Source organism: Fusarium odoratissimum, assembly GCF_000260195.1.
Source record: "Fusarium odoratissimum NRRL 54006 unplaced genomic scaffold supercont1.10, whole genome shotgun sequence".
NCBI classification, from domain to species: domain Eukaryota; kingdom Fungi; phylum Ascomycota; class Sordariomycetes; order Hypocreales; family Nectriaceae; genus Fusarium; species Fusarium odoratissimum.
In genome coordinates, this window is record NW_022158696.1 from 333,952 (window position 1) to 360,673 (window position 26,722).

General features: G+C 49.0%; 13 protein-coding genes across 17 annotated transcripts; 7 read left to right on the forward strand and 6 right to left on the reverse strand.

The window, feature by feature from the left end:
• Window positions 1-989: 989 nt before the first annotated feature.
• FOIG_07032 (uncharacterized protein) lies at window positions 990-2,688 on the reverse strand. Its single transcript, XM_031206386.1, has 4 exons — window positions 2,367-2,688; window positions 2,270-2,308; window positions 2,114-2,188; window positions 990-2,054 (listed from the first exon to the last, which is right to left on the reverse strand). Exons 1-4 carry the CDS (start codon window positions 2,376-2,378, stop codon window positions 1,710-1,712), a joined length of 471 nt encoding a protein of 156 aa, XP_031063505.1. The 5' UTR covers window positions 2,379-2,688; the 3' UTR covers window positions 990-1,709.
• A 534-nt stretch (window positions 2,689-3,222) lies between these two features.
• Window positions 3,223-5,232, forward strand: FOIG_07033 (vacuolar transporter chaperone 1). Its single transcript, XM_031206387.1, has 2 exons — window positions 3,223-3,728; window positions 3,805-5,232. The coding sequence occupies exons 1-2, from the start codon at window positions 3,695-3,697 to the stop codon at window positions 4,158-4,160; spliced, it is 390 nt and encodes a 129-aa protein (XP_031063506.1). The 5' UTR covers window positions 3,223-3,694; the 3' UTR covers window positions 4,161-5,232.
• FOIG_07034 (uncharacterized protein) lies at window positions 4,336-5,290 on the reverse strand. Its single transcript, XM_031206388.1, has 2 exons — window positions 5,253-5,290; window positions 4,336-5,134 (listed from the first exon to the last, which is right to left on the reverse strand). Exon 2 carries the CDS (start codon window positions 5,132-5,134, stop codon window positions 4,502-4,504), a length of 633 nt encoding a protein of 210 aa, XP_031063507.1. The 5' UTR covers window positions 5,253-5,290; the 3' UTR covers window positions 4,336-4,501.
• Window positions 5,291-7,315: 2,025 nt separating this feature from the next.
• FOIG_07035 (ADA HAT complex component 1) lies at window positions 7,316-10,633 on the forward strand. The gene has a single exon (XM_031206389.1). It carries the CDS (start codon window positions 8,164-8,166, stop codon window positions 10,051-10,053), a length of 1,890 nt encoding a protein of 629 aa, XP_031063508.1. The 5' UTR covers window positions 7,316-8,163; the 3' UTR covers window positions 10,054-10,633.
• Window positions 10,634-10,771: 138 nt separating this feature from the next.
• On the reverse strand, window positions 10,772-11,952 carry FOIG_07036 (uncharacterized protein). Its single transcript, XM_031206390.1, has 2 exons — window positions 11,366-11,952; window positions 10,772-11,306 (listed from the first exon to the last, which is right to left on the reverse strand). Exons 1-2 carry the CDS (start codon window positions 11,569-11,571, stop codon window positions 11,009-11,011), a joined length of 504 nt encoding a protein of 167 aa, XP_031063509.1. The 5' UTR covers window positions 11,572-11,952; the 3' UTR covers window positions 10,772-11,008.
• Window positions 11,953-13,446: 1,494 nt separating this feature from the next.
• On the forward strand, window positions 13,447-15,899 carry FOIG_07037 (uncharacterized protein). 3 transcript variants are annotated; one of them, XM_031206392.1, is made up of 3 exons: window positions 13,463-13,683; window positions 13,744-15,270; window positions 15,346-15,607. In XM_031206392.1, exons 1-3 carry the CDS (start codon window positions 13,570-13,572, stop codon window positions 15,460-15,462), a joined length of 1,758 nt encoding a protein of 585 aa, XP_031063511.1. In that variant the 5' UTR covers window positions 13,463-13,569; the 3' UTR covers window positions 15,463-15,607. The 3 variants fall into 3 exon arrangements, with proteins under 3 accessions (XP_031063510.1, XP_031063511.1, XP_031063512.1); XM_031206391.1 differs by having other exon boundaries at window positions 13,447-13,683; window positions 13,744-15,899; XM_031206393.1 differs by having other exon boundaries at window positions 13,463-15,270.
• On the reverse strand, window positions 13,459-16,522 carry FOIG_07038 (beta-1,4-N-acetylglucosaminyltransferase). 2 transcript variants are annotated; one of them, XM_031206395.1, is made up of 3 exons: window positions 16,085-16,522; window positions 15,899-16,037; window positions 13,459-15,850 (listed from the first exon to the last, which is right to left on the reverse strand). In XM_031206395.1, exons 1-3 carry the CDS (start codon window positions 16,398-16,400, stop codon window positions 15,679-15,681), a joined length of 627 nt encoding a protein of 208 aa, XP_031063514.1. In that variant the 5' UTR covers window positions 16,401-16,522; the 3' UTR covers window positions 13,459-15,678. The 2 variants fall into 2 exon arrangements, with proteins under 2 accessions (XP_031063514.1, XP_031063513.1); XM_031206394.1 differs by having other exon boundaries at window positions 15,397-16,037; window positions 16,085-16,472.
• Window positions 16,523-16,584: 62 nt separating this feature from the next.
• On the forward strand, window positions 16,585-18,110 carry FOIG_07039 (uncharacterized protein). Its single transcript, XM_031206396.1, has 2 exons — window positions 16,585-17,223; window positions 17,274-18,110. The coding sequence occupies exons 1-2, from the start codon at window positions 16,653-16,655 to the stop codon at window positions 17,864-17,866; spliced, it is 1,164 nt and encodes a 387-aa protein (XP_031063515.1). The 5' UTR covers window positions 16,585-16,652; the 3' UTR covers window positions 17,867-18,110.
• Window positions 18,111-18,243: 133 nt separating this feature from the next.
• FOIG_07040 (uncharacterized protein) lies at window positions 18,244-19,316 on the forward strand. Its single transcript, XM_031206397.1, has 2 exons — window positions 18,244-18,391; window positions 18,482-19,316. Exons 1-2 carry the CDS (start codon window positions 18,317-18,319, stop codon window positions 18,977-18,979), a joined length of 573 nt encoding a protein of 190 aa, XP_031063516.1. The 5' UTR covers window positions 18,244-18,316; the 3' UTR covers window positions 18,980-19,316.
• Window positions 19,317-19,624: 308 nt separating this feature from the next.
• FOIG_07041 (uncharacterized protein) lies at window positions 19,625-22,757 on the forward strand. 2 transcript variants are annotated; one of them, XM_031206399.1, is made up of 3 exons: window positions 19,679-21,325; window positions 21,374-21,728; window positions 21,813-22,137. In XM_031206399.1, the coding sequence occupies exons 1-3, from the start codon at window positions 20,137-20,139 to the stop codon at window positions 21,814-21,816; spliced, it is 1,548 nt and encodes a 515-aa protein (XP_031063518.1). In that variant the 5' UTR covers window positions 19,679-20,136; the 3' UTR covers window positions 21,817-22,137. The 2 variants fall into 2 exon arrangements, with proteins under 2 accessions (XP_031063517.1, XP_031063518.1); XM_031206398.1 differs by having other exon boundaries at window positions 19,625-21,325; window positions 21,374-22,757.
• On the reverse strand, window positions 19,666-23,454 carry FOIG_07042 (exosome complex component RRP4). The gene is made up of 2 exons (XM_031206400.1): window positions 23,082-23,454; window positions 19,666-23,024 (listed from the first exon to the last, which is right to left on the reverse strand). The coding sequence occupies exons 1-2, from the start codon at window positions 23,246-23,248 to the stop codon at window positions 22,196-22,198; spliced, it is 996 nt and encodes a 331-aa protein (XP_031063519.1). The 5' UTR covers window positions 23,249-23,454; the 3' UTR covers window positions 19,666-22,195.
• Window positions 23,455-23,578: 124 nt separating this feature from the next.
• Window positions 23,579-24,431, reverse strand: FOIG_07043 (uncharacterized protein). The gene is made up of 2 exons (XM_031206401.1): window positions 24,231-24,431; window positions 23,579-24,166 (listed from the first exon to the last, which is right to left on the reverse strand). Exons 1-2 carry the CDS (start codon window positions 24,334-24,336, stop codon window positions 23,985-23,987), a joined length of 288 nt encoding a protein of 95 aa, XP_031063520.1. The 5' UTR covers window positions 24,337-24,431; the 3' UTR covers window positions 23,579-23,984.
• An 88-nt stretch (window positions 24,432-24,519) lies between these two features.
• Window positions 24,520-26,658, forward strand: FOIG_07044 (uncharacterized protein). Its single transcript, XM_031206402.1, has 3 exons — window positions 24,520-24,638; window positions 24,695-25,114; window positions 25,171-26,658. Exons 1-3 carry the CDS (start codon window positions 24,595-24,597, stop codon window positions 26,324-26,326), a joined length of 1,620 nt encoding a protein of 539 aa, XP_031063521.1. The 5' UTR covers window positions 24,520-24,594; the 3' UTR covers window positions 26,327-26,658.
• Window positions 26,659-26,722: the final 64 nt, after the last annotated feature.

Genomic DNA, 26,722 nt, shown 5'->3' on the forward strand with positions numbered 1-26,722 from the left:
CCGGAATGGCGCGAACGAACCACGCCCAAGAGCCGCCATTGTTTCCGTTCTCGATTGGTGCATGCTATGATCTGAGGTCTCCATACACGGATCCTGGTGTTGCTCAGTGGTGAGATTATCTGATGCTACCAGATAGGGGGACCACGCATGTAAGATCTCCTGATTCTGAATAATCGGATTCGTGCCAATCAGGGTATTTGACAATAGTAGGCGTACAGTGTTTGGAACTGGATAGAATCACACACTACCTTATATGACGCCTAATACTTGCTTGAAAGGAAGGTCGTTAGGCTCAAGCTTAAGAACTACCTTCAAGAAAATCAAGTACCAGCAAGCAAGGTGCTATTATGTTGGGGATCGTTGAAATGGCCAATGTCGCTCGTTGACTCGGTCGTGTTAAACCTGAGTCAAGGTTCTCTAGTGAAGGGTACATTTGGAACAAGCTTGGATTCTTTGCCCAACCCTGGCTGTTTACTCCCATTGTGAGACGGGACTGCAAGCCACATCGACATCACAACGTGGTGCCTGGATAGGTAGAAAGAATTGGCGGTGTTGGCGGCACTTCAATATGAATACCATCCATACCAGCCATAGCTGAATACTTTGATCTGAGCATTGCATTAGACTCGGAAGCTCATTAACCCCTACATCAGGTTTCAGTTCGTACCGTCTTGTTTGTATTCTTTGTGTTTCAGGCAATTACCAAATCCCATGAAACATTCGATGTGTAGCATCTCTATATAATTCACTGTAACTTCATGGCCTACACACTTTCGTCATACGGGTGGCCCTGGAGAATTGGTCTATGATCTTGTGATCACTTGTTTCTGGACAAAGAAGAACAGTTGCCAAGAAAGATGTATAAAGACATAATAAACCAGACTCAAGATAATACCAGGTTTCTGGTCGTAGCTTGTGCTGACTTAATACTCGTTTGGTCGTTACATATATATGATTGACAAAAAGTCTGCCAACTGTACGCTGGTAGGGTCACAGAAGGACATTTCTTGAATACACTAGACAATGTGCTGAATAAAGCAACGTAATGAGAACGGGGCGACAGCGAACTGTTTGCAAGATGACAAAGTCCCCTTGACTTGTGAGGCTCGTCATGCTTCCTGGGAGCGTAATCCTGGTGAACGAGACGAGATGAGGAAGCATCGCTTGATAGGCTACGACACCAAGCAGCAAACCTCCAATCATCCATGAATTGCCTCGGGAGTACTGCCCGTGACAACCATAGTCGAGCTCGATTTTGTAACTTGGCTACCTTCTTGAGGACAACAGAGGAGTATTTGCTGCGATGGTTGTTGAGAAAAATGTTGACGAGCAAACACAACGAAGCACAAAAGACCATTGATCATCAAGAGGTGTGTGAAAACACAGTCTTTTAGTTATATAATTCCAACCTCAGGTCGGCAAAGCATACAGTTCCATGAAAAGAAGAAACTTGGCTGATCCCAGTCCTCTGGTATTGGAGAATATTACCAACTCCAGCGTATTTTTACATCCAAGGTCTGCATGAATACTTAAGTCGTCGGCGGATAGCTTGACCGGAAGCCTCATCATACCCTTCGTATTCCTAATGTCACGCTTCCCAAGTCCCTCAACGCCATAGCTGAATTAGGGTGCCATCCACGTCCGCAGAGAGCAGACTTGGGGCCAGAACAAGACGAAAACACCTGACCGTTCGTCGCCTGCCTGGTAGTTCAAATGGCGACCCAGATGAGCATAACGACCACGTCGAGGCCCTTGCCCTCACCGCCATCATACTTGAAGGTCCACATGCCGTCCTTCTTCTCATCCCAGTAGGCGCCTGTGGCACTGTGCATTCCTCGTCGACCGACATGGGGCTTTCCGTCAGTGGCAGTCGCTTCGGAGCTGGTAGAAATATGAGGCTCTTCAGCCTTGATCTCGGTGCCACCACGGGGCTTGTTCAGGGCGGACGTAGGGACGAGGTGCTGCACGATGGTGCTGTTGCATGCGAACTTGAACGAGGGAGCAGAAGCGCCCTCGGGGGTTGACTCAGAGATGACGGCTTTCAGAACAGAGCTCTGCATTCATGGTCAATATTTCGACTACAACGCTGTGTAGAGTTGTGTCTTCAACCTACAATAATTGTTGAGTTCCATTGCTCGGTCTTTGCATGGTCGTAGAATTCGGCGCTTCCAATCGCGCTGTTGCAGGCCTGTAATTGTTGTGATTAGTACACGCGTCGAAAGAAGCCGTCTTGTGGTTGGCGGTAAGCAGAGATGAATGGGCGACGTACATCAGTAGCGATCTGCTTGAGGCGGTTGGCGGGAATCGGCTGGATAAAGATTAACTCTTGCACGGATAGAGGATCCTTTCAGCGTTTGTGCACATACAGGAGTGGCCATTGTAGAGATTGGTGTCGTTTTGGGGTTGAGAGGATGGTTTGGAGCTGAGTTAATGTATGATGGATGGCGTCGTGGATCGGATTGGACAGGTAGAAAACGGTCGGTAAACAAAAACAAGCCTCGTTATCAGAGGAACCGGGTTATGTATTCATGCACAAACCATGACTAGCACCTTCAGTAACAACAACCTTAATTTTTTTTTTTAATCATGCTTCGCGCTCGAGAGAAGCATTTGTGAGCAATTCTCATGGTCAAGACAACCAAATCTAGTTATTTACTATCCATAATTGGGACCATTTTATTATCATGATGATTCTAGCTCAGTTTGTGTCAGATTGTCTTTCTATAGCGGCTACCTACCACCCAGACAAGGGAGCCAGTCAGGCACGTGATCAATATTGAGTGCAATCGATCGTTGACAACAATAGCTTCCTACGGCATTGTAGAGCTAAATAATTTGAGATAAGGGTGTTGATCTAGAATGCAAGATCTTATTCTAAAATTCGATATAATTTGGTCTTCATTACTAAGGTATCGTACTCTTGTGTCTACATGTGTATGAGTACCTCATGTCTTCGCTTCGTTTCTAGCAACGTCAATGCTTGATTTTTTTTGGTAAGCCAAAGCCATGATAGCTCATGATAAACTTTCATGAAACAGTTTCTTCTTATTGGATATGAAGTTGCGCACTGATCCGGTGTGTCTCAATGGTACCTGTAAGCATTGCTAAGAATAACAAAATTACCGTTGCCTTCGAAATGACTCGTCATTCCAAGTGAGGTCTACGAGATTAAGAGATTTATCAAAAGTTGTAAAGAATATGTGATCTCTCATCGGCGTACAGGTTGGTGGTTCCATGTAATTGGGAAGGAATTCAAGACAGATCCGGCGGCACCTGTATCCGTACCTGCTTCTGAATGCTAAGTTTTCTGCAGTTGATAGGGCGGTCGCGTGCTGCTATTATGTCCAACCAATGAGCCACGTGCTCTTCGAAGCAGGATCCAAGCTTGCTACTCACAGGAACACACACCGAGAAGTGGGGCGAGCGTCTCGTCCTCGTTTCGGCAGTCCAGTCCATGTCGTACATAAACAGACGACTTGGACCTTTTCTTTATCACAAACATTTTTTGGTCAAGTGAAGTCATTCGCCAATCGCTCGCACTAGGATTACCGATTGAGCATCATCTCATCCCCTCTCAAGAACGACCAGTTTTACTTTTACTTGGCAGCGCTCCTCCTCCTTCGCTAACGGGTACACAACACTCGCTACTGGAGCTGTCAACAATAAAACCTCGCCAATTTCGAGCAATTCCGACATGTCTTCCCAACCTCTCCTTCAGACCACTCCCGGTACGTCCGCCCCAAGTACCCATTGAATCTCGCAATTGACATTTGGTTATCTTGCTCTATCTAACATGTCTTCTAGGTAAGCGCATTGCTTTGCCAACCCGCGTCGAACCCAAGGTCTTCTTCGCGAACGAACGAACTTTCCTGTCATGGCTCAACTTCACCGTCATCCTCGGCGCCCTCGCCATCGGCATGCTTAACTTCGGTGATAGAGTCGCCTTCATCTCTGCATTCCTCTTCACTGGCGTCGCTATGTTGACCATGATATACGCATTGGTGACGTACCATTGGCGAGCCAAGTCTATAAGAATGAAGGGCCAGGCTGGCTTTGATGACCGTTTTGGTCCCACCGTTCTGGCCATCATTCTTCTACTGGCCGTCATTGTCAACTTTGTCCTCCGAATCACCGACAAGTCCAAGAACAATGGCAACTAGAGACTCACTGGACATCACCACAGCGGTTGCAGTCAACTAATGGAATATAAAGGCCGCTGATATGGGAAGAGGCGGGAATGGCTCTGCGGGGAATGGAGTCTTAGGGTGTATTGGGCCATTGGCGTTAGAGCCGGGACATCACAAATTTTCTTTACACAGTATTGCACGATTGTAGCGGCACAAATAAAAGCAGAATGTTCTATTTACTTGCGCTGGGTATCTTGTGATTTGCTATATGACTTGCTCAACCATAAACCATCCCTGGAGTGGTTCATGGAAGTATTTTTAAAACATAAAGGTAGACAAAACAGCCTGAACAGAGTAGAATTATGGGGATTGTATCAAACCTGCTTGGCTGTACCAGACTGGACCGTGACACCCTTCTTTATTTTCAATTCCTGTATGGGCACAGTCGAAATGAAAATCCTCATTGACTTCACAGATCGTGGAGAGGGCTGAGGTAGCACTGCGCCTTCAAATCGGCTGTGCATAACCTCGAAATCGTCGTTGTCGGAACCATTGTCTTCTTGAATGTTCTTTTCAAGGATTGTCTCTTCAACAATATCTTTGCTTTTAGACTTTTCTGGTTGGTCAAATAGCTGGTTGTACTGATAATATGCTCTCCCTTCCTCAATGACAATCCGCTTGCATTTTTCCACCACTGTGATGAGCTTGCAGACATCGGCGGTTCGCGCATACAGCAGTGCTACTCGAGGGCGGTCGCCTTGGGTTATTATATGATTTGCGACCTGCATGATGCGCTTCTTGATTTGCGTCGACGAGATAACTGAAGCAGGTAGGATGTCATATTTGGAGTTGAGTTCGGCGATGATGGTTTCGTGGGGAGCTAGCAGAGCTGGTATTGGAGTCTTAGGGTCGTTATTTCGGGGTCGCTTCGGCAAATGGGCATCTTTGGAGACATTCGTATCTGGCTTCCTTTTGCCAGAGGCATGGTTGGATGTTGCAGTGGGCATCTTTGTGAGTGAAAATGTTAAAAGAACGAGGTGGCTCTAGCGGATAGAAAAGTTGCAGTCCGGGACTTGAGCTTTGCGGGGCACATGCAAGTCCGTACTTGGTGTAGATTTGGAGTACAGAGGCGTTTATTCATTGGATCAAATGCTTGGCACTTTGTACCTTGCTTAACACCTAATACATTCGAAGAATCTTTCACAGGACAGTTTGCCAGAATGCACTACCTAAGGTAGGTAGTCTACTTAAGTACCTTCAAAGAGTTCCAGTTATTGGTAAGGCATCATGAGCTTCCCTTTTTTCCCCCCCCTACATTTCTTTTGTAAGGTGATTTCCTCAACTCAGTAGGCTGTCCCTCTGGGACTAAACCTCAGAAGCACGTGGCTGTATGCAATGAGAGACAGCTCACTAAGGCAACTCATTGTGGATGATTGCAAGATTTGAGATTGGAACATGGTAAAAAGTGGCTGGCAGGGCTTGCGCCACAACTCCAAAGTCGTGTTGAGATCTTGAACGCATAAGCACAGCTCGGCTTATCTAAGTCTGACTCTTCGGCAGCTCAGGCGAGGTAATGTTAACCGTACTAAATCTCTTTCGCCGATTTATTCATCTCAGAATTCCCTCCATTACCCTCTAGCAGAGATGAGCAGCACTCCCATTTGAAGATGTCATGGATGACGTTGTGGACCAGAGTCAGCTAGTGGGGCTGAGGGTAGCTCCTGAGGAACCCAAGAGAATCACCTCATCGTGCTTCGAAATCCCCCATCACCTAGCTTTCAATTTACAGCCTTGCATGGTGGCATGGACGAAATTCTCCCGCAACGCTCACCGGATGATAGTAACTGAAATGTTGCAGTTTCCGTTGATACTTTCAACCTGAGAGATGCAGGAGTCTGCACCAGATTTGGACGCAATAACCAACCAGAGTGAGGCTTCTAAGAGAAAGCCACTCATGTTAAGGTACAGACATAGGACACTAGCACAGTCTAAACAATTACAGCTTGGCATCCAAGTCAAGTGGAAAATAAGCGAGCTGGTTGGAAGTGGCTGCAGCAACTTACAGAGAGATAGACCCACAACCTACACACCATCCTGTTTCGTTCTAACCAAATGTGTCTCATTGATGGTTGCATTGTCAGACGTCCAAGACTCGTCCCGAAGTCAAGTGTAGGACTGATTGCCCAGATTCAAAACCAGTAGCATGTGATGGGAATAAAAGACAGGTGAGACAGACAGGCGAAGAAACATTCCAAGGCCCCAAGAGAACTAATGAGCAAGACAGTCCTGTCAGATCTCATCAAACGAGGTAGTTTTCAGGCAACCTGCCTAGTAGCTAGTGTAGCTGCCAAGCGCGAGATAAGATGGATTTAGGTTTGGAACATGCTTTACTTCAAGTTGTTGGGATTGAAGCCAAATCCTCTGAGTAGAAGTATATACGGTGGAGTTTTGTACCTGAACAGGTGCCTTGAAGGGCATTCCCAGGCAGCCCCAGGCTCTTCAGGTTCTTCCAGGCTGTTCGTCGAATCACGATTAGGAGTTGCTACTTGAGGAGCGCATAAGTATTTGAAACTGCATATGTTGAAGCATTGTCTCTACATGTGCAGCAGTCTGCACTAGCTCGGACTAGGCCATCGACTGGATCTGACGGATCTCTTCCTGTCCAGTCCTGAGTTACTTGGGCACTCGTTTGTTATCACTGCCAACAAGCCGGGAAGTGACTGGGATCATAGAAGGAGACAAACGGCGAAACTCATCTGAAGCAACAAACAACTAACTTGACCACCACAAAACCACATTTTTCTTTAATTGCTTTATGACAATCTATTTGCCAGTCTTGGTAGGGATCACAAGGTACTAGATAAGTCAGCGTTCAAGATTCGATGTTTCCATTATGCTGTCAGGGCCAAGTACGCCAGCTTGCATTTATTAGTGGATGGTTCTGAGTTTCTGGCCGTCGTCGTACCGCAATCACAATCCCCTGGCTCCTTCCATGCTTGGCTGATGGTCCACTCCCCAAAGGGGCCCAGAAAACCCCAATTTCGCCCCTGCGTACCCACCAACAGCCTGCCAGCACTTGACTCCCTTGACTTCTAGGCTTGTTTTAGCCTGCTCGACGGCTTCGCCTCAGGTCTGCTTTTTGTGGGCACTCAATCGGCCGTTCAATCAAATCAAGTCTCTGGCCGATCGCTCATTCAATCAGGGAGGAAACCCAGTACACAAGCAGCACCAAAACAAGAGACCGAGACCCAAGCGTCACTCTCGGGTACTGACTGTGAAGGACTGAACTCTGAGGTGCTCCCATCACGCACACTGCAAGTGCCACCCACTTTCTCCTTCTTCCAGTTTGACTTTATCCCCATTTCCCTCGACGTCGTGTCAGACTCCCGCAACGGCAGCATCAATTCCACTTGCACCTACACTGTACTTCCACTTCCCCCTCGACGCACCTTCCCTCTCATGTGTTATCGATTTTCCTCTTCGCACCTTCATTTGCGCCTGCACCCCCATTTTCCCACCTTTCTCTTTGCTGCTTCACTACCACAACCCACCTAATCTTCCCTCTTACACGCTCTCCCGTCTCGTCTCGTCTCCCTCCCTCTTCATTCACAACACACTCTCCCTCCCAAAGAAAACACTTCTTTGTTTGCTGTCACTCAGAGGCCACAAAGTCGAGGCTTTCGCTAGCGCTCGATCCCTTCTTTCTTCTCTCTCTTCCGGCACATTGTCGCTGAGTACTTGTCATTACTGTCGCTGGTTGACCCAAACTCCTCTCTGGTTCTGGCCTGTTCTGAGGGGCCACATCATCAAACCCCTTTGCGCCCGACTCCGATTGTCCGATCCGCAAACCTACTTTCCAGTTACGTCAGCCTCACCTGCGCCACATCTCTCGCAAACCTGGCACCCGCTCCCATAATTTTCACCCGTCTTCAAACCCACACACAGCTGCTGCCTGTCGCATTGATACAAAAGCTCGCTACGGCCCTTCCGTCGTGACTTTTTGGTCTCCTCCTTGACTTCTTGTCGAGGTATCCTCATGTTTCGATTCTGGACATCTGAATCACGGGGAAGCGACAAGACGCTGCCGGCAACACCACCAATCGCAGACCTACTGAAGCCATTTCAGTCACCCCTGTTACCAGAAACGAAAGTATCAGGGTCGCCCGAGGCGCAGCCTCCTAAACGGAGACGGCCAAGCGTATATGGCTCTGATGAAACGTCCGATATGAACGTGCCTATAAAGCGCGCCAAGATAGACCTAGATATAATAGGCGACAGTTTCTCAGCATCCGGCCCAAAACCACAAGAAAGTCCTACGGCCTCTAGTTTGGACGATGCCCGGGATGAGATTCGCCATCAGTTTGGTCTTGAAATTTTGCTAAAGCATGATGAACTTCGGCTCATTAACCAGGAACTCGCGAAATGTCAGGTTGCTCTGGAGCAGCTCCGACGTTGTCATCTCATCCCTTACCCTGTGAATTGCCCAACTCCTGAACAGATGCTGAATGTCAGTGCCGGAAAGGGACCTGCTATTCAGTCGCGTCCGGGGGAAGCTGTACCAAGGTGGGCACCCCCGTTTGGTGTCGTTGATGGTCCATATGCCAGACACTATGCCAAGTGGCTTATTCCTGATCCTTCGTTTGATGGCATACAGCCCGAGTGGCATTTTACTCCAGAAGCCTCACGCGCCAGAGCTTCGTTTGCTGAAGGGCGGACGACAAGAAATAGCTTCACTGAATCTGGAACTTCGCTCAAGGCCCGTTCAGGCCGTGGAGCTGGGAGTCAGAAGTTACAATCTTTGTCAAGCGGCTATCCTCAACCAAAAGACAAGGCTGGCCCATGTATCTTGAAGCGCGCCGATGGGAAGACGGTAAAGTTGGTATGTCTTGATTGCAACCGGGAGAACTTTTCAAGTACTCAGGGATTTATCAATCACTGCCGCATTGCTCATAAGAGGGACTTCAAGAGCCACGAGGAAGCAGCCGTTCAGAGCGGACATCCAATTGAAGTAACAGAAGGGGGGGTTGTTGGAGAGGAAAAGGCGCCTACACCGACCGTGCCAACTCTGACTTCCACTTCTGTGCATCCTTTCGCCCAACCTGATATGACTGAACAGCAAGCATACATTGCTCTCAGATCAAGAATTGCCGATTCGCTTAGGCTTTATCATCAAGGCAAGCTGCCTGGCGTCACTCATATCCCTTCGCTTCATGGCAAACCTCGTGGGCGTGAAGTGCAAATGACTGGCTCAGTCGCAGGAGCTTCGGATGTGCCCTTTCTCTCACATCTACTGCAAAGTCGGAAGTTCGACGGCAACTTACGTGAATTGGTTGCAGATGCAAAGACAAAGATTGCATTGGACGATATGACTTCCGGTGAAGAATCGGAGCCTGCTGAGACATCAATTGAGGAGATGGAACTAGGAGACCCGTCTGCTGTGCGAAAACCAGTCGTTATGCGCGTGCCCGCAAAGGCTACTCATTCTCCAACTGTCATGGCCGCATCAGTCCATTCAGCCAGTAGCAAAGGTCGTGCTCCCCCAATCGCTTTCAAGACGCCTGCAAACTGCGGATCGCGTAATGCGAATCCTGTGCTTTCAGACGAAGATTTGGACATGGAAGATGTTGACATGAGCCCCAATACCATGGTCAGCAACAATGCGCCTTCCCTTGTTAGTGATGATGGAGAGTACGATGATACAGATGATGGCTCCTCTGTTTCTGGCACAAGTGATCATCTCGAAACCGAGTCAGTGTCGGATGTAGAAGAGATCACGTTGGATGACGACCAGGATTCGCGCTCACTGCGTCGGGGATCCAGCGGCGCATCAGGCGCTGTAAGGCTTCGTAAGGACGACCCCAAGCATGTTACTCTGATGACGCCGGTCAAGAGTAATGCCAGGGAACGAAGGTCGCGTAAACTCTGAACTATTGGAACATAGCATCTACACATTGTGTGCCGATCTTTCCATCCATTATTGCCAACGCTATACAGTCACAAACCATTGGATTCGCCTTTCTTCTTGAACCACCGATTTTCAACCATATATTTTTTTAGTCAATATCTTACGAACAACCACTGGGAACAGGTCACGATTGAGAAACGACAACTGCTTGGTTTCAGTCTGTCACAAACGAAAATTGAGGCTATTGGGGGCGCTTTGTGAGCTTAAAGTACGGGAAACATGCGGTCTTGTTTGAATTAGAGAATTACGTATATTCACTGAGGCGCTACGGAACGGGGCTTCTTATTGGAATGCAGTTTGGTTGTTGCACCTCTGTTTTGTTTTCGTTATTAGTATGTTGAGCGATTATCCCTAGACAAGAAGGGACATGTACGATCGGAATAGTTATATCAAGAGTTTAGTTTCAGGCAGTTTCGCCTGTTTGTATCATGATTTCTCAGTGGTAACAAGCTGGCAGTGTAAAAGCACGATGAATAAGACCAAAAGCTGACGTAGCAATTCTTTCCTGACGATTACGAAGACTCACAAATTGGTTTTTAAGCCAAGAAATGGCCATCTCTACCCCTGATGGCTTTTCTCAGCTCACATAAGGTTTGGACATGCTACTAAACTAGAGTACATCCCTGCGAATACATGATGGCCCACCCAATCGGATTAAGCAATGTTATCTCTAATTAGGGTTAGAGGCAAAACGTACTACAGTAGTGCAGATCTTGGAATGATTTTCAGGAAAGCACATGGAGTATCCGTACATGTAGTTCAGATCATCAACTGGCTGAGGTCATTTACCTAGCCGAGTGTATATTAATGAATTAGGTTATTATTTAGATAGTTCATTGATGGCACGCTTTTCGGCCGTAAGCCCAGACCAAATTAAACTCCTCCATGTTACTCATAAACCATTTCCAATATGCAATTACAGAATAGCAGCGACTACACCGGCGACGGCTAGAAGGACACCAGCAGTGTTGCGTGCCTTGTCGGCAGCATTGTCGGTGTTCTCGGCGCTGGCGGCAGACTCTGTAGCAGAGCTGGTTGCATCAGGAGCATCGGAACCAGTGGCGGTAGCATCGGATGCGTCAGCTGTCGCTGTGGAAGAGCTGGTCTTGGTGGCCTTGGTCGCAGTTCCATAGAGAGAAGCCTGCTGGCAGTTGACCTGGACCTGGCTCTGGGCGGAGCTGGCGCGAGGGTCGTCTGGGCAGTTGTTGAAGCAGCTGGAGGTAGATGTTAGACGAAAAGTTCAGTTCACAAGGTACAGGCATGCTTCACTTACGTAGCAACAGCCTCATATGAAGCACAGAGACAGTCCCAGTCGTTAGACTTGCAGTCCTGGACCTTTGCGTTCTCGGTCTCGAGACATCTCTTGACTATGTACTCAGCCTCGCACTCGCTAGAGGCAGAGGGAGCAGCGCCAGAGTCAGTGGAAGACTGAGCAGAAGCCGCAGCAGCGAAGAGAGCGAGGGACCAGAGGAACTTCATGATGGCAGTTACGTGAGGTTGACGTTTGAGGATGGAGTAGGAAGAATTGGAGAATCCAGAGTAGGTTAAGGAGAAAAGACGGGTCCTGGCACAGGGAGACCAAGAGCAGATATATAAACTGAGGAGTTCGAGGCGTTTTTAATCACACAGGCGAGTACGGGGGATATTAGCAACAGGGTCTTGTTTAGCATCGTGCCGTATGGGCATGGGTAAGGAAGCTCTGCCGTCCCACCCCCAGGCGAGGCCAATGCGCCCCATAGCAAGTATGGACTGTACATGGTACGGGCTAGCTGACAGGGGCTGCTCAGATTTTGTTCAAGTCCTTAGGCCGGAGATAGAGTGTTGAGGGGGATTAGACAAAGGGCTGGATGCATGTTGCCGTTTGGTGGTTTTCGTATTATTAGTGGCTTAAGCTTGGACATGTTCTGTTTTTGCCTACTTATCTGTTGTTACTGATGCTCATTTCACCGACATATTCAGACCGATGCTCAGTAACACATGATAAATGTCTTTAAAGTCGTGGCGGTCAACAGGATTCACGATTCAGTGCAAATCCATTGATTTCCACGATTTCGGCAGGGTTGTTGACCAGCGTCGGCTGGGAGTAACGACGGTGCATTGCATTGACTGTTGGTCGAAGTGGAGATTTAGCCACAATTGTGCCGACCATCGAATAATGTTACCCTTGTGCCTGTGTCGTTCGGTGTGTTTTCCTCCAACAGGGGACTTTGAAGCTGCTGCTATCCCTAGCTTTTGCTCCGGGAGATGTCCCTGCATGGAGATGGGGAGATGACTAGCGTGCTTTGAGGGGGCAAGGAGGCTGAACCAGTGCGATGTTGTGCGGTGTTATGCTGTGTTATGCAGTTCATGAGTGGTTAGAATCTATGGATTAGTTATTCTTGTCTGCACAACTGCAACGTCGTACTAGTGTGTCCTTTTCTCGTGCTGTGAGTTCGGTTGCCCAGTCAGACACCACCGTGTGTATCTTGGCGCGCCACCAAACAACCTCGGTGGACTTACAGCTCAGATTCCTCAAGCATTAGATGGCGATTTGTTTGGCATAGAGTAGTACTCAAATCGAGCAATGCAGACTAGAACTAAGTGGTGATGCCATGATGAGCAGACGCAGCCTTCGATGCCAGGTGTCGTGCATATGAATGCCTCACTCGCCTCGTATTTCTTTAGTACAACCTGCACAAGTATCATATTGGGGATAAGATGGGGGCCCGGGACATGCCACTCATATCAAAAACGTGATGAATCACACAAGCATAAAGCAGCCAGCATCGTGTCCAAATAAAGTACATGCTCTTTCTGGCTAGGGCACTGGAGTCATGCAACCTTGAGCTTCCATATAGTTTGCACTATTGCGAGGTGACGGCGCTCTTTACACCATTTGGCGTCCGAGCCATTGGGTATTGCTGCAAAGTCAAGTCATTTGAACAGACATGATATGGATACTTGATGCCTAGGGGTTTAGAGCAGAGGAGAGACCGCTTCTGTCATCATGGTCATATTTGTGTGGCTTCTCATTATTGCCTGGAGTAGGCAGACGTCAAGCATTGTGAAACTGGTCGAACCCATCGTTAGCAGCTTGATGGATATTCACTTTTTGGATCCACTGTATGATGAGAGCTAACAACCTTCATGAAGGAGGTTTATTGGGAATTCTATACTAGTGACATGGATGTTCATGGCAATGAAAAGGATTGCCTGCTTAGGCAGTGGCCATACGTCAAGATGTGATATTTGAAGTTTGATGTCACAATAATAAAATCGACTTTCTAGTACTATTCACTACTAGGCCATTCATTCTGAACAGGTAAGGTGCCCCACACCAGCTTGTTGACGTACGCAGAAGTGCCCCTCCAAACAAGAAACGTTTCCCCCACGTTTACAAGAACTTCGCATCAGAAGCTGACGGTATTTTGACTTTTAAGGCTTTATACGGGTACATCTTCTGCACAATTATACCTCATAACAGCTGCTGCCTCTGTCATGGCGTCTCCATCCATCACTCTCGACCGCATCCTTGCGGCAGTCCCAGTTACAAACCGTGGTCAGCCAACTCAGATCTCGGCCGACTCCAAGGGTCAACGGATAGCTTATCCTGTATGATTTGCCCTCTGCCAGAAGACTACAGTCTGTAGATGATGTCTCTGACCCATGTAGTGCGGAAAATCCATATTTGTTCGCTCCATCGACAACCCTTCGGACGCAAAGGAATACACCGGCCACACCGCCCCTACAACCGTTGCTCGATTTGCTCCTAATGGCTTCAAGGTCGCCAGCGGTGACTCAAGCGGAATGCTGAAGGTGTGGGAGCCTGAGTCTATCGAGAGCACCAGGGGCGAGTACGGAATCATCTCTGGTCGTCTGAACGATATTGCCTGGGACGGCGAGTCGCAACGTGTTATTGCTGTTGGCGATGGCCGCGAGCAATTCGGTCGCTGCATTACAGCTGATAGCGGGAACTCGGTTGGTGAGATCATCGGCCACTCCAAGTCCGTCAATGCCGTCGCAATGAAACCTCAACGCCCTTTCCGTGCGGCTACGGTTGGCGACGATGGTAACATGGTCTTCTATCATGGAGCCCCATATAAGTTCAACAACAAGAGCGCTCAACATACTGGTTTTGTTCTGGGCGCTGCTTATTCTCCTGATGGAAGCTCTTTGGTTACAGTTGGTGCCGACAAGAGGATACAGCTCTACGATGGGAAGACGGGTGAGCCCACCAAAGAGATTGGGCAGGGTGAGCACTCGGGAAGTATCTTTGCCGTGTCATGGTCGCCAGATGGCAAGAAGTTCGTCACCGCTAGTGCTGATCAAACTGTAAAGCTTTGGGATGTCGATGCGGGCACCGTCGTCCAAACCTGGAAGTTTGGAGAGCATGTCAGCGTGGGTGATCAGCAAGTCGGTGTTGTATTTGTTCCTGGCCGCAGCGACGGCCTCATCATTAGCCTCAGCCTTGCAGGCAACCTTGCGTACTTGACTGAGGGCAAGCCGGAACTTGCCCGCGTTGTATATGGTCACGGAAAGAGCATAACCGCTTTGTCAACTGGATCTGACGGTAAGGGTGCTGACCTCTGGTCTGGCAGCTTTGACGGCCGGGTATGTCACTGGGACGTTAATTCAGGGATTGCTACGGTTGTCGATGGCCAAGCACATACAAACCAGGTCTCTCAGTTTGCCACTGCCGATGGCAAGGTACTCAGTGCTGGTTGGGATGATACTCTCAGAATTGTTGACGAGTCGGCCAAGACCTTCTTGGGCACTTCCATCAAGCTACAAGCACAACCTAAAGGTGTAAGTGCGGCGAACGGGCTTGTCTATGTCGCGACTTATTCCGGTGTCTCCGTGTACTCTGGCGAAAAGCTGGTCAGCGAGCAGTCTTTTGATTTTACCCCTGGTGCTATTGCGGCATCCGGATCGTTCGTTGCTATCGGAGCCAACGAAAATTCCGTCCGCATTTACAACGCTAGTTCTAATGGTAAGCTCGAGGAAGTCAAGTCGCTGAGTAACCCAACTGGCACTATCTCTGCGCTTGCTTTTTCCAAGGATGGCTCGCATCTAGCCGCTGGAAACAGTGTCGGAAAGATCTATGTTTACAGCGCTGGTAGCTGGGAATTGGTCGCAGACCGCTGGTCAGCTCACACTGCCCGAGTAACATCTATTGCCTGGGACGACACGGGTGCCTACGCTGCTAGTGGTAGTCTTGATACCAACGTCTTTATCTGGTGTCTTGAAAAGAGGAACCAGGGTAAGCGAATCAAGGCTGCTAACGCTCACAAGGACGGCGTCAACGGGGTTGCCTGGGTCGAAGGTGGCAGAGTTGCTAGTGCTGGAGGGGATGCCAATGTGAAGATCTGGAAGGTTCAGAATTTGCCTTGAGCAAGATATATTCTGTACCTGGCGAGTGTTTTCCTACCCGGGCGGCACGGAAAACAGAGTATACATGAGGTAGATGCACCTTTTGACAAGTTGTGCGCGAATAGATACGCCTAAACACCAAACATATGCCTTCCAAATCGTAACGTAAATACATCTCCTCCCAAGTGATCCACTGTCCGATCAGAGGCCCACCGTGCGCTTGACGGTGTCAAAGCCCTAATCATGCACCATCGTGGCGTTCTGTTCTTTGGCGACCTCTTCGGGGGCGAGATCCCACAAGCGAAGCCTCTTGGGCTGTTGGGAGGGGATAATGTGAGGAGGCCAACGAGTCTTGTTCTCCTCCCAGAGGAGTCCCACCTTATGGATAGCTTCTTCAAGATCCTCGGCACTGTCCAATATGAGAAGGAGGCTCGGTTGAAGGTATAAGTTTACATACCTTCCAGAGCTCATGATTGCATATCCCTCCTTGGAGAGATGTTTGGCCATCTCAGTCTGGTGATCGTTCAAAAGCTGTATATTTGGTACCACGATAAGAGGCAATCCCATCTTCCAGGCATCAAGAATTGTTCCAGTACCTGGGATATGTCAGTTCAAGTCACGAGATATTCGTTGTTTGACTTACCAGCGTGGGATATCACGAGGCCAAGTTGTCTCTTGCCATCAGCGTCCTTGCATAAAGACATTTCCTCCTTCATGAGATTTTTTTTGGAGGCAAATAGGTCGATACATAGACCCGATGGAATATTAACTTTGCGATCGGCAAGTTGTTTGCTCGCCCAGGCAAGGTCGGGGCCGCACTGCACGCGCAGCTGGGTGAACCTCTGTGAATTCATGTATTGCCAGAAACTTGGCTGCAGTACCGATTCAACAAGTTTTCCAAAACCCGTGGTCGCACCAACCGTGACGAGGCACACACGATCGAGACGAGGCCCCTCCATACCCGCGAGAAAACCAGTAGAGGAGAAAGAAAGTCAGATGAGTTGTTGATTCAAAGTCTTAAGCTATACCGTTCTTCCGCAATAGGGTAGGTAGGCCGGTTCGTGTAAGAGGAAGCTATGGCGGTTAATTATCGGAACCTGGTCAACTACAGTTAAGCTTGGTGGTGCAGCCAAATTTTTGAAAGCCCGCCAACCCACCTTTTGAGACGGACGACAATTCGACGCTGGCATTGCCCTCTTGGACGAATTGCAATGGCTTCAGTATCAAGAGCCGCAAGGCTATGCGCCATGGCTTGCCGTCGGGCCCCTCGAATACAACAAATCCCCCGGCCTCAGCCGCTTATCCGCCCAAAACCGCATGCTCAACGGGCATTTACCACTTCAACGATACGATGGGCGCGCGAGGAGGATCAACGCCAAGACGACGCTGAGGAGGATGATTTCGGTCCTATAGAGCTGAAGAAGCTGGAGGCTGCGTTAGCTGAGGCTTCCACACCGGAGGGGCTGAAACAATTGGATCAGCTGGCCAAAGAGAATGGTTATAATTCCATTGACCACTACCTGCAAAATGAGCTGGAATGGCACCCTGGCTGGGCGTCGGAGGATAGGTCAGTGCTGGAAGATATCACAAGAGATGACAAGGGTGAAAGGCCCAATAAACAGTCATTCTGGTTCGACGAGGAGGATCCCGAAACCAATACCGAAGAACTCGAGGAATTCGACGAGGACGACATAACATCTATGGCTCATGGCAAGCTTGACGAAATTCGAGATATGCGACAGTACGCACGACTGGCAGTATGGGAGTTGCCTCTTCTGTCAAGTGAGTGGAACTGAAATTGACAAAACATGTCTATACTGATACTATAGCAGAGTATGCCAAGCCCTTCGTCCCTCCTAGCGACAACCAGGTTCTGCGATGGCGGTACACTTCTTATATGGGCGAATTCCACCCTGCGGAGAAAAAGGTGGTGGTGCAGTTCGCCCCCGATGACCTGAAGCTCACCCCAGTTCAAACCGAGAAGCTTAAAAAGCTTGCTGGCCCTCGCTACAACCCCGAGACAGAAATCATCAAGATGAGCAGCGATAGCTTTGAGCACCAAGCACAGAACAAGCGCTACCTCTCCAATCTAGTTGACGACCTCATTGCTGCTGCCAAAGACCCCAAGGACACATTTGAGGATATCCCTCTTGATACCCGACATCATAAGATTCAGCCTAAGCCGCAATTCCCCAAGGAGTGGCGCATGTCTCCTGAGCGCCGTGAACAGCTTGATGCCCACCGCCAACGCTTAGCGATAGAGGATGCTAAAATCGCCGAGAGCGGTCGGCTGATCGATGGAACACAGGCCATCGACGAGTACCTGATCAAGAGGGCCGCCGAGGACCAGAAGAAGGCTAAGATTGCGGAGCTTGTGCCTGCAACACCCGGTAAGAGTGCTGGCGGTAGCCGTGCGAGGAGATAAGAAATAAATAGACAAACCCCTCAGATGTTTAACGTGGGGATGATATGTATTATACGTACGCTGAAACAGGCGGAGCATGTACAACTGCAGGTGTATATATAAGCGGACATGAACAAAAGGCACACGGATATTGAGCCGTCTTAGGCGATTTTGAGTCAGCTTCTTAGAGTGCACATGGAGCGAATGTGGCATGAACACCTAGTTTAGGAGGACGTTCATGATCAAAGTGCCTGTACAGCCAACCTTATTGGGGAAATAGGCTCATGTCGTTTCATCATGCAAGTTGAAGCTGCTGACTAAGAGCATCATGACTGCCAAGCCATTATGAGGAAACATATGATCAACTCCCATCTAAATAACCTCGTTTTTTTCTTATCAAAAAAAAAAGCGTCGTCCATTACTCGTTTTCCTCGAGAAAACAATCCAGGATAAAGGGGGACTTACTACACGATGCAGACGGAACACCTGGTCAACATTATTATTCTTGGAGCTCCGGCTTCTGGAAAGAAGAGCTTCATACGGAGGGTGAGTTAACTCGGTGCAAAAAGACGAATAGATACTGCTGCGTTGGTGTTCGTTCTCATGAGGGAGAGCATTTGCTAAGCAAGATACCAGTATTGTCAAGATGTCTTCACAGACTTGTACGATCCCATTACCGAAACATCCGGGGACCAGCGTCTGGCAAACGTCTCTGGCATCCCGACCATCATCAATCTTGAGCGCATCCCATCAACATTTATTCAATCTGCTCCCGAATCCCGCCGCATAGCAACGGAAGCGGATGCTCTAATTCTGCTATACGACAGCTCCTCCATCGAGAGCCTGGAAGAGCTTCGGCGCATACGGCTCCAAGTGCTGGCTCCGCACTTAGGAGAAGCGGCGCCACCCACGGCCGTGGTTGCTGGCAAGGCCGATGGCGCGGAGGCCGCGGGGAGCGTATGGGAGCGGGGGTTAGGAGAGGGGAGGAAACTGTCGGTGTTGTTAGGGGCTAAGTTTGGGGTTGTGTCGGCACTTTGGGGAGACGGGGTCAAGGATGTAGTAGAGGAGCTGGCGGCGAGGGTTTTGGAAAGGAAGGGAATCGGAAAAGACATGTTAATGGGAGCAGGATCATAAGTGAAGTTATCACCGTTGTCACGAGGAGCTCAAAGTGAGGTTATCACCACCTTAAAAGGTGGGCCCGGTTGGGCAGCTTCTGATAGCAGGGCAACAAAAGCATGAAGATCATGCCAGCTCGGAAAATGCTGGTGTAATAGATGGGCAAAGCCCAAAAAGCACCCTATGCCAGTTTCAGACCCACCATGCGAGATGTGCGTATAGGTGGCATTGCGTCACACTAAAGGTGGTAAGTACAGGACTTGGAGTAACACAACAGCAATAACGTCAAGTGCCAACTTAATTCGAGCCGTGCATATCGAGGAAAATTAGTAATAGAAGAGATAATGAAATCCAATGATAACATTAATCGCTATTGTCTTGATTATAAGACAGTAGTAGTAAAGGACTGGTCTAAGATGCCATTGAAAGAACCACTGAATTCATGAGAGATTCGGCCTTCGGGCTAGCACTAGTTAAACAGGCGGGCGTACCTGAGGTAGGGCTGGTGGCTCTTGAACGTGCAGGACTTAACATGCGCGCGGGTACCGACCGGTATTGCAAATGATCGTCATTGTCATCCATTGAGCCAGTTCAACCCATACTATGTACCTACCTAAACAGACTTCAAGCTCTGACGAAACTGTGCCTCGGCATGATTCAGCACGTGGATGTGGATGGCTGCCGAGGGAGGCGATCCGGGGTTCGATACAACGAGCCCCTCATTTGCATCCCTTGAAATTGATTGTCCTGGCTCCTTTATTTTCTTGATTACATCTCGAGGTCGTATCTACCTAGTCTTTGACGCTTCAGCAACTGGTTCGGTCTTGCTTAAGGTCTATGACTGTTATATTGTGAGGCTGCGCAGAAATATTGGTTAAATATTCCTCCCAGAACTGACGAATCCACCCAATCTCGACTTCTGGGCAAGGTAGCCTGATTAATTAGGAGAAGGCCTCTGAGAGATCAACGCATTCTCAAACTCATCACTTCAATCCAACACCAAAATTCTCAACTCTTCTTCAACTGAAATCGTCACCATCCTTTTCTTAGACAACGAGTTGTCTTTTACGCATCATACATCGTCCCCAACCCGCGACACCCACCAAAGCACAGGCAGTGGCGTCAGCACTTAATCTATCCTGCCAGCCAACCACATTTCAACATCACTCATCAACATGGCTGACAACAATTCATCCTATACCATTGCTCCTTTAGAGCACACGCCCCTCGATGAGATCCCCGCCAAGGTCGATCTCATGAGGAAGACCTTCAGATCAGGCCGCACCAAAGACATAGAGTTTCGCATGATTCAGATTCGCAAGCTGTACTGGGCCATCGTCGACAACACTGAACTGATGCAAGATGCTCTTATCAAAGATCTTCGCAAGTGCAAGTACGAGGCCGTTCTGGCCGAGATTGATTGGTGCAAGCAAGAATGTATCGACATGGTCAATAACATGGAGAAATGGCTACGCGATGAGCCTGTCCCCAATGTTCCTTTGCAGTTTCGTGCCATGAAGCACCGCACTCGCTTCGAACCACTCGGGGTTGTCCTTAACATTGGATCCTTCAACTTCCCTTTTCAGCTCAACCTCCCTGTTGTCATTGGCGCGATCGCTTGTGGTAACTGTGTTGTTCTCAAGGCCTCTGAATCATCTCCCAACTGTGCCATGGTGCTCAAGAAGATCTTTGACGAATCCCTGGACCCCGAATGTTTCACATATGTTAATGGTGCTTTGCCCGAGACTCAACTTCTGCTCGAGCAGAAGTTCGACAAAATTTGTTTCACCGGTGGCAAGGCAGTCGGCAAGATTATTGCCCAGAAGGCTGCCGAGACCCTAACTCCTGTGCTTCTCGAGCTCGGTGGTTTGAACCCGGCCTTTGTCACCAAGAACGCCAACCTCAAATTGGCCGCCAGACGACTTCTGTGGCAGAAATCTCTCAATGCAGGCCAGGTTTGCATGTCTCACAACTACATCCTCGTCGAGCGAAATGTTCTTTCTCAATTCCTGGGGGAGCTCAACAACCAGATGCGCACCTTCTTCCCCCAAGGCGCCAAGAACAGCCCTGACCTTTGCCGCATCGTCAATGCTGGCCACTTCAACCGCCTCAAGAAGATGCTTGATGGCACCAACGGCAAGATTGTCCTGGGTGGCTCCATGGACGAATCTACCCTGTTCATGGAGCCAACGGCGGTGCTTGTTGACGATATCAACGACAGTATGATGACCCAAGAGGCGTTTGGCCCCATTTTCGCAATGATGGCGGTTGATTCCCTCGACCAGGCCATCGGTATTGCTAATACAGTTGACCCGACGCCTCTCTCTCTTAGCGCCTTTGGAAGCAAGGCCGAGAACAATAAGAGTACGTTGACCTCGCCAATCTTTTGACAGTATACCTAACGCAGCACAGTTCTGGATAATGTTACCTCTGGCGGCGCCACATGTAACGATGCCTTCTTCCACTCTCAGATTCCACAGTCTCCCTTGGGAGGTGTTGGCCAATCTGGAATGGGCAACTATCATGGCATCTACTCTATCAGAACTTTTAGCCATCAGCGTACTATCGCCGAAGTCCCTTACTGGGCTGACTTCCTCTTTCGCGTGCGATACATGCCATACCAGTGGCCCGTTATGAATCGAATGAAGGCTGTTGCCGACTCAAAACCTAACTTTGATCGCAACGGTAACAAAACCAAGGGAATTACATACTTCATTGCGCTGGTCCTCGGTCTCGGATCAAAGAAGTCCAAGGGCGCTCTTCTCAGGTGGGCCGTCCTCGTGGTTGCAGCCGCCATACTGGAAGCAAAGAAGGGTGTTCTGAGCCAATTGCTCACACGATAATCATCTAGTTAATCCCTCCCTCTTATTAGTCAGTCATATATCATGAGAAGGCCTTGCTAAAACAAGGGGGCTCCCCGAGACTCGGTGGTCTAACACCATTTGCTGAGAAATGGAAAGCAGTTACGGTGGTAATTGGAGGATACCCCTCGTATGTACGGTTACATGTAAAATGATCAAATAGTTCTACCTTAGTTTCTGTAAAGCATTGTAGCGACATCTATGCTCTCTGAAGTACATCCTAATGCGCCTGATCAAGGTGTTGATGATTCAAACTAAATAACAAAAACTTGATATTGCGCACACACTATGACTCCATGTCTAGTAAAACTTGAGGTTGTGGTATCTTGTATTAGATTGCCAATAGGCCAGAAGATTTTTGAATATACAAGCATTAACGGCCAGTCAAAACGGCTGCTAGGTGCTGTCCCTTCTTGCCTCCCAGGTACAGGTCGTCATCAATGGTATCACGGACCATATCCACTGCCTCACTGTATCCTCTGGTCACTGTATCTTCATCCACCTTGAGCCCGTTCTCAACAAGGGCCAGGATGACGCTGCGGATTCGCGCAATCTCGCGCATGGTCGACACTTCCATGGGATCATTCTGACTCGAGTAGACCTTGCTGCTAACATTCTCCTCCATACGATTGATGCCCGCTGCCTCAGCGGCCGGGTCGCTTTCTATGTGCTTGCTGATCCAAATGTATCCATTTACACCAAGAAGGACATCGACCTTGCCGCCGGCGTTGGCCACATCCATTGTCCAGACCTGTCTCTTGGATCGAACGACACCACCCCCACCACCGGTGCCAGTGACAGCGACGAAGACACCGTTGCGAAGCTTACCATACTTCAAACTGCGGGTGTGGAGACTCGCGGCGCCGTCTTGGTGCAGCTGCTGGACTTCTGCGACAACAAGATCTCCTTCGGCGAAGAAACTGCGGATTTGAAGCTCATCGGTCTCGGTACGCTTGCGGAGAATACCACCGGGTAAGTTGATGGCTGAAATTTGGAGAATGGCAAGCTGAGACGCGGCTACATCGACACGCCACCGCTTTGCCTGAACTTCGACGATCCGACCAACAACTAAGTCACCAATCTCCGGAGTGTAACGGGCTCGGAGAGGCCGCACAGAGAGCAGCTTGTTTGTCTTTGTGAGGGTACCAGCAAGAGAAGATTTGATAGACGATGATCCAGACGGCACGTAAGTACCATGTCCACTAGAGAAGAAGTTAGTGACATAAATAATTGTGAGGTTTGACGTGCTGAAAGCTTACCGCATCCATTGGGCATTTGAAGTTATCTCAGCGCCTGGAGTGAGAATGTCGTCAGCCGCAACACCAGCACCGCCTTCTGAGTCGGAGTCAGAGTCGGAGTTTGTAGCCGCAACAGCCTGTGGCCTCCGAGGCGTGGGAGGCTGAGGACTGAGGATTGTGATAGGCATGGTGAGATGATCGTGAGATGGCAAAGCAAGATATGAGCTAGCTGTTGCGGTCAGATGACCGTATAAGGGCTTTGAAGAAGTCTTTCAATATGTTATATTCGGATACAACAAGGTGTATTTTGTAGTATCTGGTTGGTGAGCCTCTCGGTCACTGTCGTCGCTTTTTGGAGGTTGATGGGTGAGTTTGGTTAAAGATTCGATGTGGGGCTTTCATGTTGAGATTTTAGTGTTTTACGACACAGCGCAGCAGCTTATACGGAGCTCCAGCGACATAACGTCAACCCATCAATAACACAACTGTAATTTGGTAAACTGAAACTGGGGTTCTCTTCGGTTACTTGGGATTTTTATTTTCGAATCCAATTCTGGGGCCTTAGTGACTCGACATTAAATGACTAAAACTACGACTTTCGCAGTATGTACCGTAAGATACTGTGCTTTATGAAACACTATTGATTCATCCTGTATGTATTCCCCCCCTTCTTGCTCCCTACGCTTTAATTTCTGATGTGCGAAGATGGGCATATGCATAGTACACGTTCAGTATCGCAGGCTGAGTGACAAGATAAGCACCCAACCACTTGTATAATATAGTAGTAACACATGATTTTCTGAAATAGAAGATAGTAGGGAAGCTAGAGCCGGCTGCAGGGAGCCGCACCGGGAGCTATTATACAAGGGGATACGTGTTGGAATTGAGATGAGTTCGCTGCATGATTCGTATCGATATCCTTGATTACTTGAAAGCTCGCCAGAGTCCCATCCACACCAGAGCAAGCGAAATAGATGTGATTCCAAACTTGCGACTTCTCATACCGAATGGCGATTTGCTCCGTAGGATCAAATCCTTTTGCTTATCAAGCTGTGACATTCCGGAAAAGTAGCTGTAAGCTCCAAGGCCAAAGAATGCGCCGCTTCCTATCGTCATACTAGGTTATTATGAGTTGCAAGAAATCGCAACCGCCAAATTCTAAAAACTGACCAACGACTTTGCAAGGCAAACAATCATCTCCTCTGTCCTGACGCAGGATATTCTCAAGCTTCTCTGGCTTCTCAAGAGCCTGAATTGTCGGTATTTTGTCAGACATTTTGGGTGTTTTCGCTTTGCTACTTGGAATTCGGACGACTAATACAAACTGACGCTCGAATTAATCACAACTACAAAGGTTGAAGCCGCGTGATACCAAACTTTGATTGGGCAGATAAAACTGCTGTTTGCTGAGTCATGCATGTCTAGGGTCTTGAGCTTTAGTGTCAGTTTCGTCATTGCTTGGTCTGTCCCATGTTGGCGCAAAGCGAAGCTACTCACCTTACCTAACGCACTGACTTCGAGGGAGGTTATCACCATGAACGGAGTTATTGAGGCACTTCACATTTACGATGATAACCGGTACGTCTCGTAGAAGCGTTTGAACGATAAGATACTTATCTAACGTTTTGCCGCAGAAACCCCATTCTATCACATACCTACGCAGGGAGGCCGTTGTCGGCAACTCATCTCCTGCCCCTCTACCTAGAACACCCTCTACCGCGACCGAACCTGATCTACCTCCCCAATACGAGCCCCCCGACGCTCGTCTTCAGTCTGACGCACGCGAACCTCTTATTTCTTGCTACATCGTCGACCGAAATCGAACCGTTGCTAGTCTTTGAGTTTCTACACCGTATAATAGATGCATTCGAGGATTTTCTTGGCGCGCCACTTCTGGCCGTCAAGATCGAGAACAATTACGACATAGTTGCACAGCTCTTAACAGAGATGTGTGATGCAGGTACGATAAGCACAACAGAACCGAACGCCCTACGTGAAGTGGTGGAGCAAGAAGGCTGGGTTGGAAAACTACTAGGAAGCATCAATCTTCCAGGGTTAGTGAACCGTTGAGCTCTTTAGAAAATTGGTATTTGAACTAACCTGTGGCCAGAAAAGCACCTCTGGGCGCCAATTTTTCGAATTCAAGCACACCATCCATCCTGCCCTCGAACTCAACCGCTTTACCATGGAGACGAGCCAACGTACGGCACACGTCCAATGAGATGTACGCCGATATCGTCGAAACTTTGTCAGTTACGCTTGCTCCATCAGGAAGACCTCTCGCTGCCTTTGCCAACGGAACGATCGCATTCACCTCAAAGGTATCAGGCGTTCCTGATATTACGCTTAACATCACTAGCCCATCAGGAAAACACAACCTCGGGGGCATCATGGAACTACCAGTGTTCCACCCATGCGTGCGGCTCAACCGGTGGAAAGAGAGACCAGGCGAACTCAGCTTCATTCCACCTGATGGAAGATTTATCCTGGCTGGATATGAAGTTGATTTACTGCCTTTTTCAAGTGGGAAGAGCGGAAGCCTTAGCTCCAACAACCTCAAGTTACCGATTAATATGGAAGTAAAAACAGGATTAGGTGCAACAGGGTCTGATTTCGAAGTCCGATTACAGGTCAACAAGATTCTTGGAGCACCTTCGCCAGCATCATCAGGATTGGGAAGAGGCGGCAGTGGAGGTCGATTAGGCGGACCTCATCCTGGATCACCAGGAGCACCTTTGATGGACGACCTCACTGTGACAATCCCACTCCCAGCAGATGTCAGGAACCTATCTGAGATCCGGCCTAGCAAGGGCGACGCCAGCTTTAATCCGGGAGAGAAGGTCTTGGAATGGTACATTCCCGCAAAGGAACTGTCAAGCGGAACAAGCTACTTTGGACTCAGAGGCACTGTGGTGGGGCCGCTGACAGAGGAGGGTGATGGGGGATTCGATCCTAACGGATTTGGATTTGGAACCGACTACACATTTGACGGACCATATCAGAGCGTACCTGTTGCCAAGGCGGCGCAGAACCCGGAGAGCACAGGCGACGACAAGGACGCCAAGAAGGTCGCACAGAACAAAATCCTGATGCCAACATCGGCCTCAGTAAGCTTCTCGGTCAAGGGATGGTTGGCAAGTGGTCTGAAGGTCGAGAGTATTCAGCTCGACACACGCAAGAGTAAGGGCCTGGGAGAGAGTGTCAAGCCATACAAGGGTGTCAAATACTTGACAATCAGCAAGGGAGGTGTGGAGATACGATGTTAATTAAGGAGACGAGACGAGACGAGACGGGGGATAGCAGCTGGGAACACAAACACGAACATAGACTCAAGATGCTGTGCTGAGCCAGGTGTCTTGTTAGGCGTGCTTGCGGGCCAATAGGAGAAGAGGTAGAAGTCATGACAAAAGCAAAAAGAACGTACCTGTCGCAGAAGGGTGAACATGCGTACTTCTGTATGTAATGTAATTAATGCAATTTTTATTCGCATACATGACCCGGCTCGTTGCCGCGGGAGTGAAAGGGAAATTTAGGAAGTGTCACCTCGGAGAGCCTCCCAAGGAGCGACGGAGCTCCGAAGCCGCATGAGGTCGGGGTATCGGCTCTAAGTGTGGGGGCAGTCCCGGAACCCCAAGCATCACGCAACGGATAATGCGATCGCG

Excerpts from the sequence above, each read along its gene's own strand:
- FOIG_07042 (XM_031206400.1), bottom strand. The coding sequence starts at position 23,248 with ATGCCTATCACAATCCTCAGTCCTCAGCCTCCCACGCCTCGGAGGCCA. Across the intron at positions 23,025-23,081 it reads TCAAATGCCCAATGGATGCG|TGGACATGGTACTTACGTGC; the intron begins GTAAGCTTTCAG and ends CTTCTTCTCTAG.
- FOIG_07038 (XM_031206394.1), bottom strand. The coding sequence starts at position 16,400 with ATGGAGGGGCCTCGTCTCGATCGTGTGTGCCTCGTCACGGTTGGTGCG. Across the intron at positions 16,038-16,084 it reads CCTCGTGATATCCCACGCTG|GTACTGGAACAATTCTTGAT; the intron begins GTAAGTCAAACA and ends GACATATCCCAG.
- FOIG_07036 (XM_031206390.1), bottom strand. The coding sequence starts at position 11,571 with ATGAAGTTCCTCTGGTCCCTCGCTCTCTTCGCTGCTGCGGCTTCTGCT. Across the intron at positions 11,307-11,365 it reads TCATATGAGGCTGTTGCTAC|CTGCTTCAACAACTGCCCAG; the intron begins GTAAGTGAAGCA and ends ATCTACCTCCAG.
- FOIG_07037 (XM_031206391.1), top strand. The coding sequence starts at position 13,570 with ATGGCGTCTCCATCCATCACTCTCGACCGCATCCTTGCGGCAGTCCCA. Across the intron at positions 13,684-13,743 it reads GTCAACGGATAGCTTATCCT|TGCGGAAAATCCATATTTGT; the intron begins GTATGATTTGCC and ends TGACCCATGTAG.
- FOIG_07040 (XM_031206397.1), top strand. The coding sequence starts at position 18,317 with ATGCAGACGGAACACCTGGTCAACATTATTATTCTTGGAGCTCCGGCT. Across the intron at positions 18,392-18,481 it reads AGAAGAGCTTCATACGGAGG|TATTGTCAAGATGTCTTCAC; the intron begins GTGAGTTAACTC and ends GCAAGATACCAG.
- FOIG_07044 (XM_031206402.1), top strand. The coding sequence starts at position 24,595 with ATGAACGGAGTTATTGAGGCACTTCACATTTACGATGATAACCG. Across the intron at positions 24,639-24,694 it reads CACATTTACGATGATAACCG|AAACCCCATTCTATCACATA; the intron begins GTACGTCTCGTA and ends GTTTTGCCGCAG. Across the intron at positions 25,115-25,170 it reads GGAAGCATCAATCTTCCAGG|AAAAGCACCTCTGGGCGCCA; the intron begins GTTAGTGAACCG and ends ACCTGTGGCCAG.
- FOIG_07035 (XM_031206389.1), top strand. The coding sequence starts at position 8,164 with ATGTTTCGATTCTGGACATCTGAATCACGGGGAAGCGACAAGACGCTG.
- FOIG_07033 (XM_031206387.1), top strand. The coding sequence starts at position 3,695 with ATGTCTTCCCAACCTCTCCTTCAGACCACTCCCG. Across the intron at positions 3,729-3,804 it reads TCTCCTTCAGACCACTCCCG|GTAAGCGCATTGCTTTGCCA; the intron begins GTACGTCCGCCC and ends CATGTCTTCTAG.
- FOIG_07041 (XM_031206398.1), top strand. The coding sequence starts at position 20,137 with ATGGCTGACAACAATTCATCCTATACCATTGCTCCTTTAGAGCACACG. Across the intron at positions 21,326-21,373 it reads CAAGGCCGAGAACAATAAGA|TTCTGGATAATGTTACCTCT; the intron begins GTACGTTGACCT and ends AACGCAGCACAG.
- FOIG_07032 (XM_031206386.1), bottom strand. Across the intron at positions 2,189-2,269 it reads TCAAGCAGATCGCTACTGAT|GCCTGCAACAGCGCGATTGG; the intron begins GTACGTCGCCCA and ends CAACAATTACAG. Across the intron at positions 2,055-2,113 it reads AATGGAACTCAACAATTATT|AGCTCTGTTCTGAAAGCCGT; the intron begins GTAGGTTGAAGA and ends CCATGAATGCAG.
- FOIG_07043 (XM_031206401.1), bottom strand. The coding sequence starts at position 24,336 with ATGTCTGACAAAATACCGACAATTCAGGCTCTTGAGAAGCCAGAGAAG. Across the intron at positions 24,167-24,230 it reads TTTGCCTTGCAAAGTCGTTG|GAAGCGGCGCATTCTTTGGC; the intron begins GTCAGTTTTTAG and ends GTATGACGATAG.
- FOIG_07034 (XM_031206388.1), bottom strand. The coding sequence starts at position 5,134 with ATGCCCACTGCAACATCCAACCATGCCTCTGGCAAAAGGAAGCCAGAT.
- FOIG_07039 (XM_031206396.1), top strand. The coding sequence starts at position 16,653 with ATGGCTTCAGTATCAAGAGCCGCAAGGCTATGCGCCATGGCTTGCCGT. Across the intron at positions 17,224-17,273 it reads GGAGTTGCCTCTTCTGTCAA|AGTATGCCAAGCCCTTCGTC; the intron begins GTGAGTGGAACT and ends ATACTATAGCAG.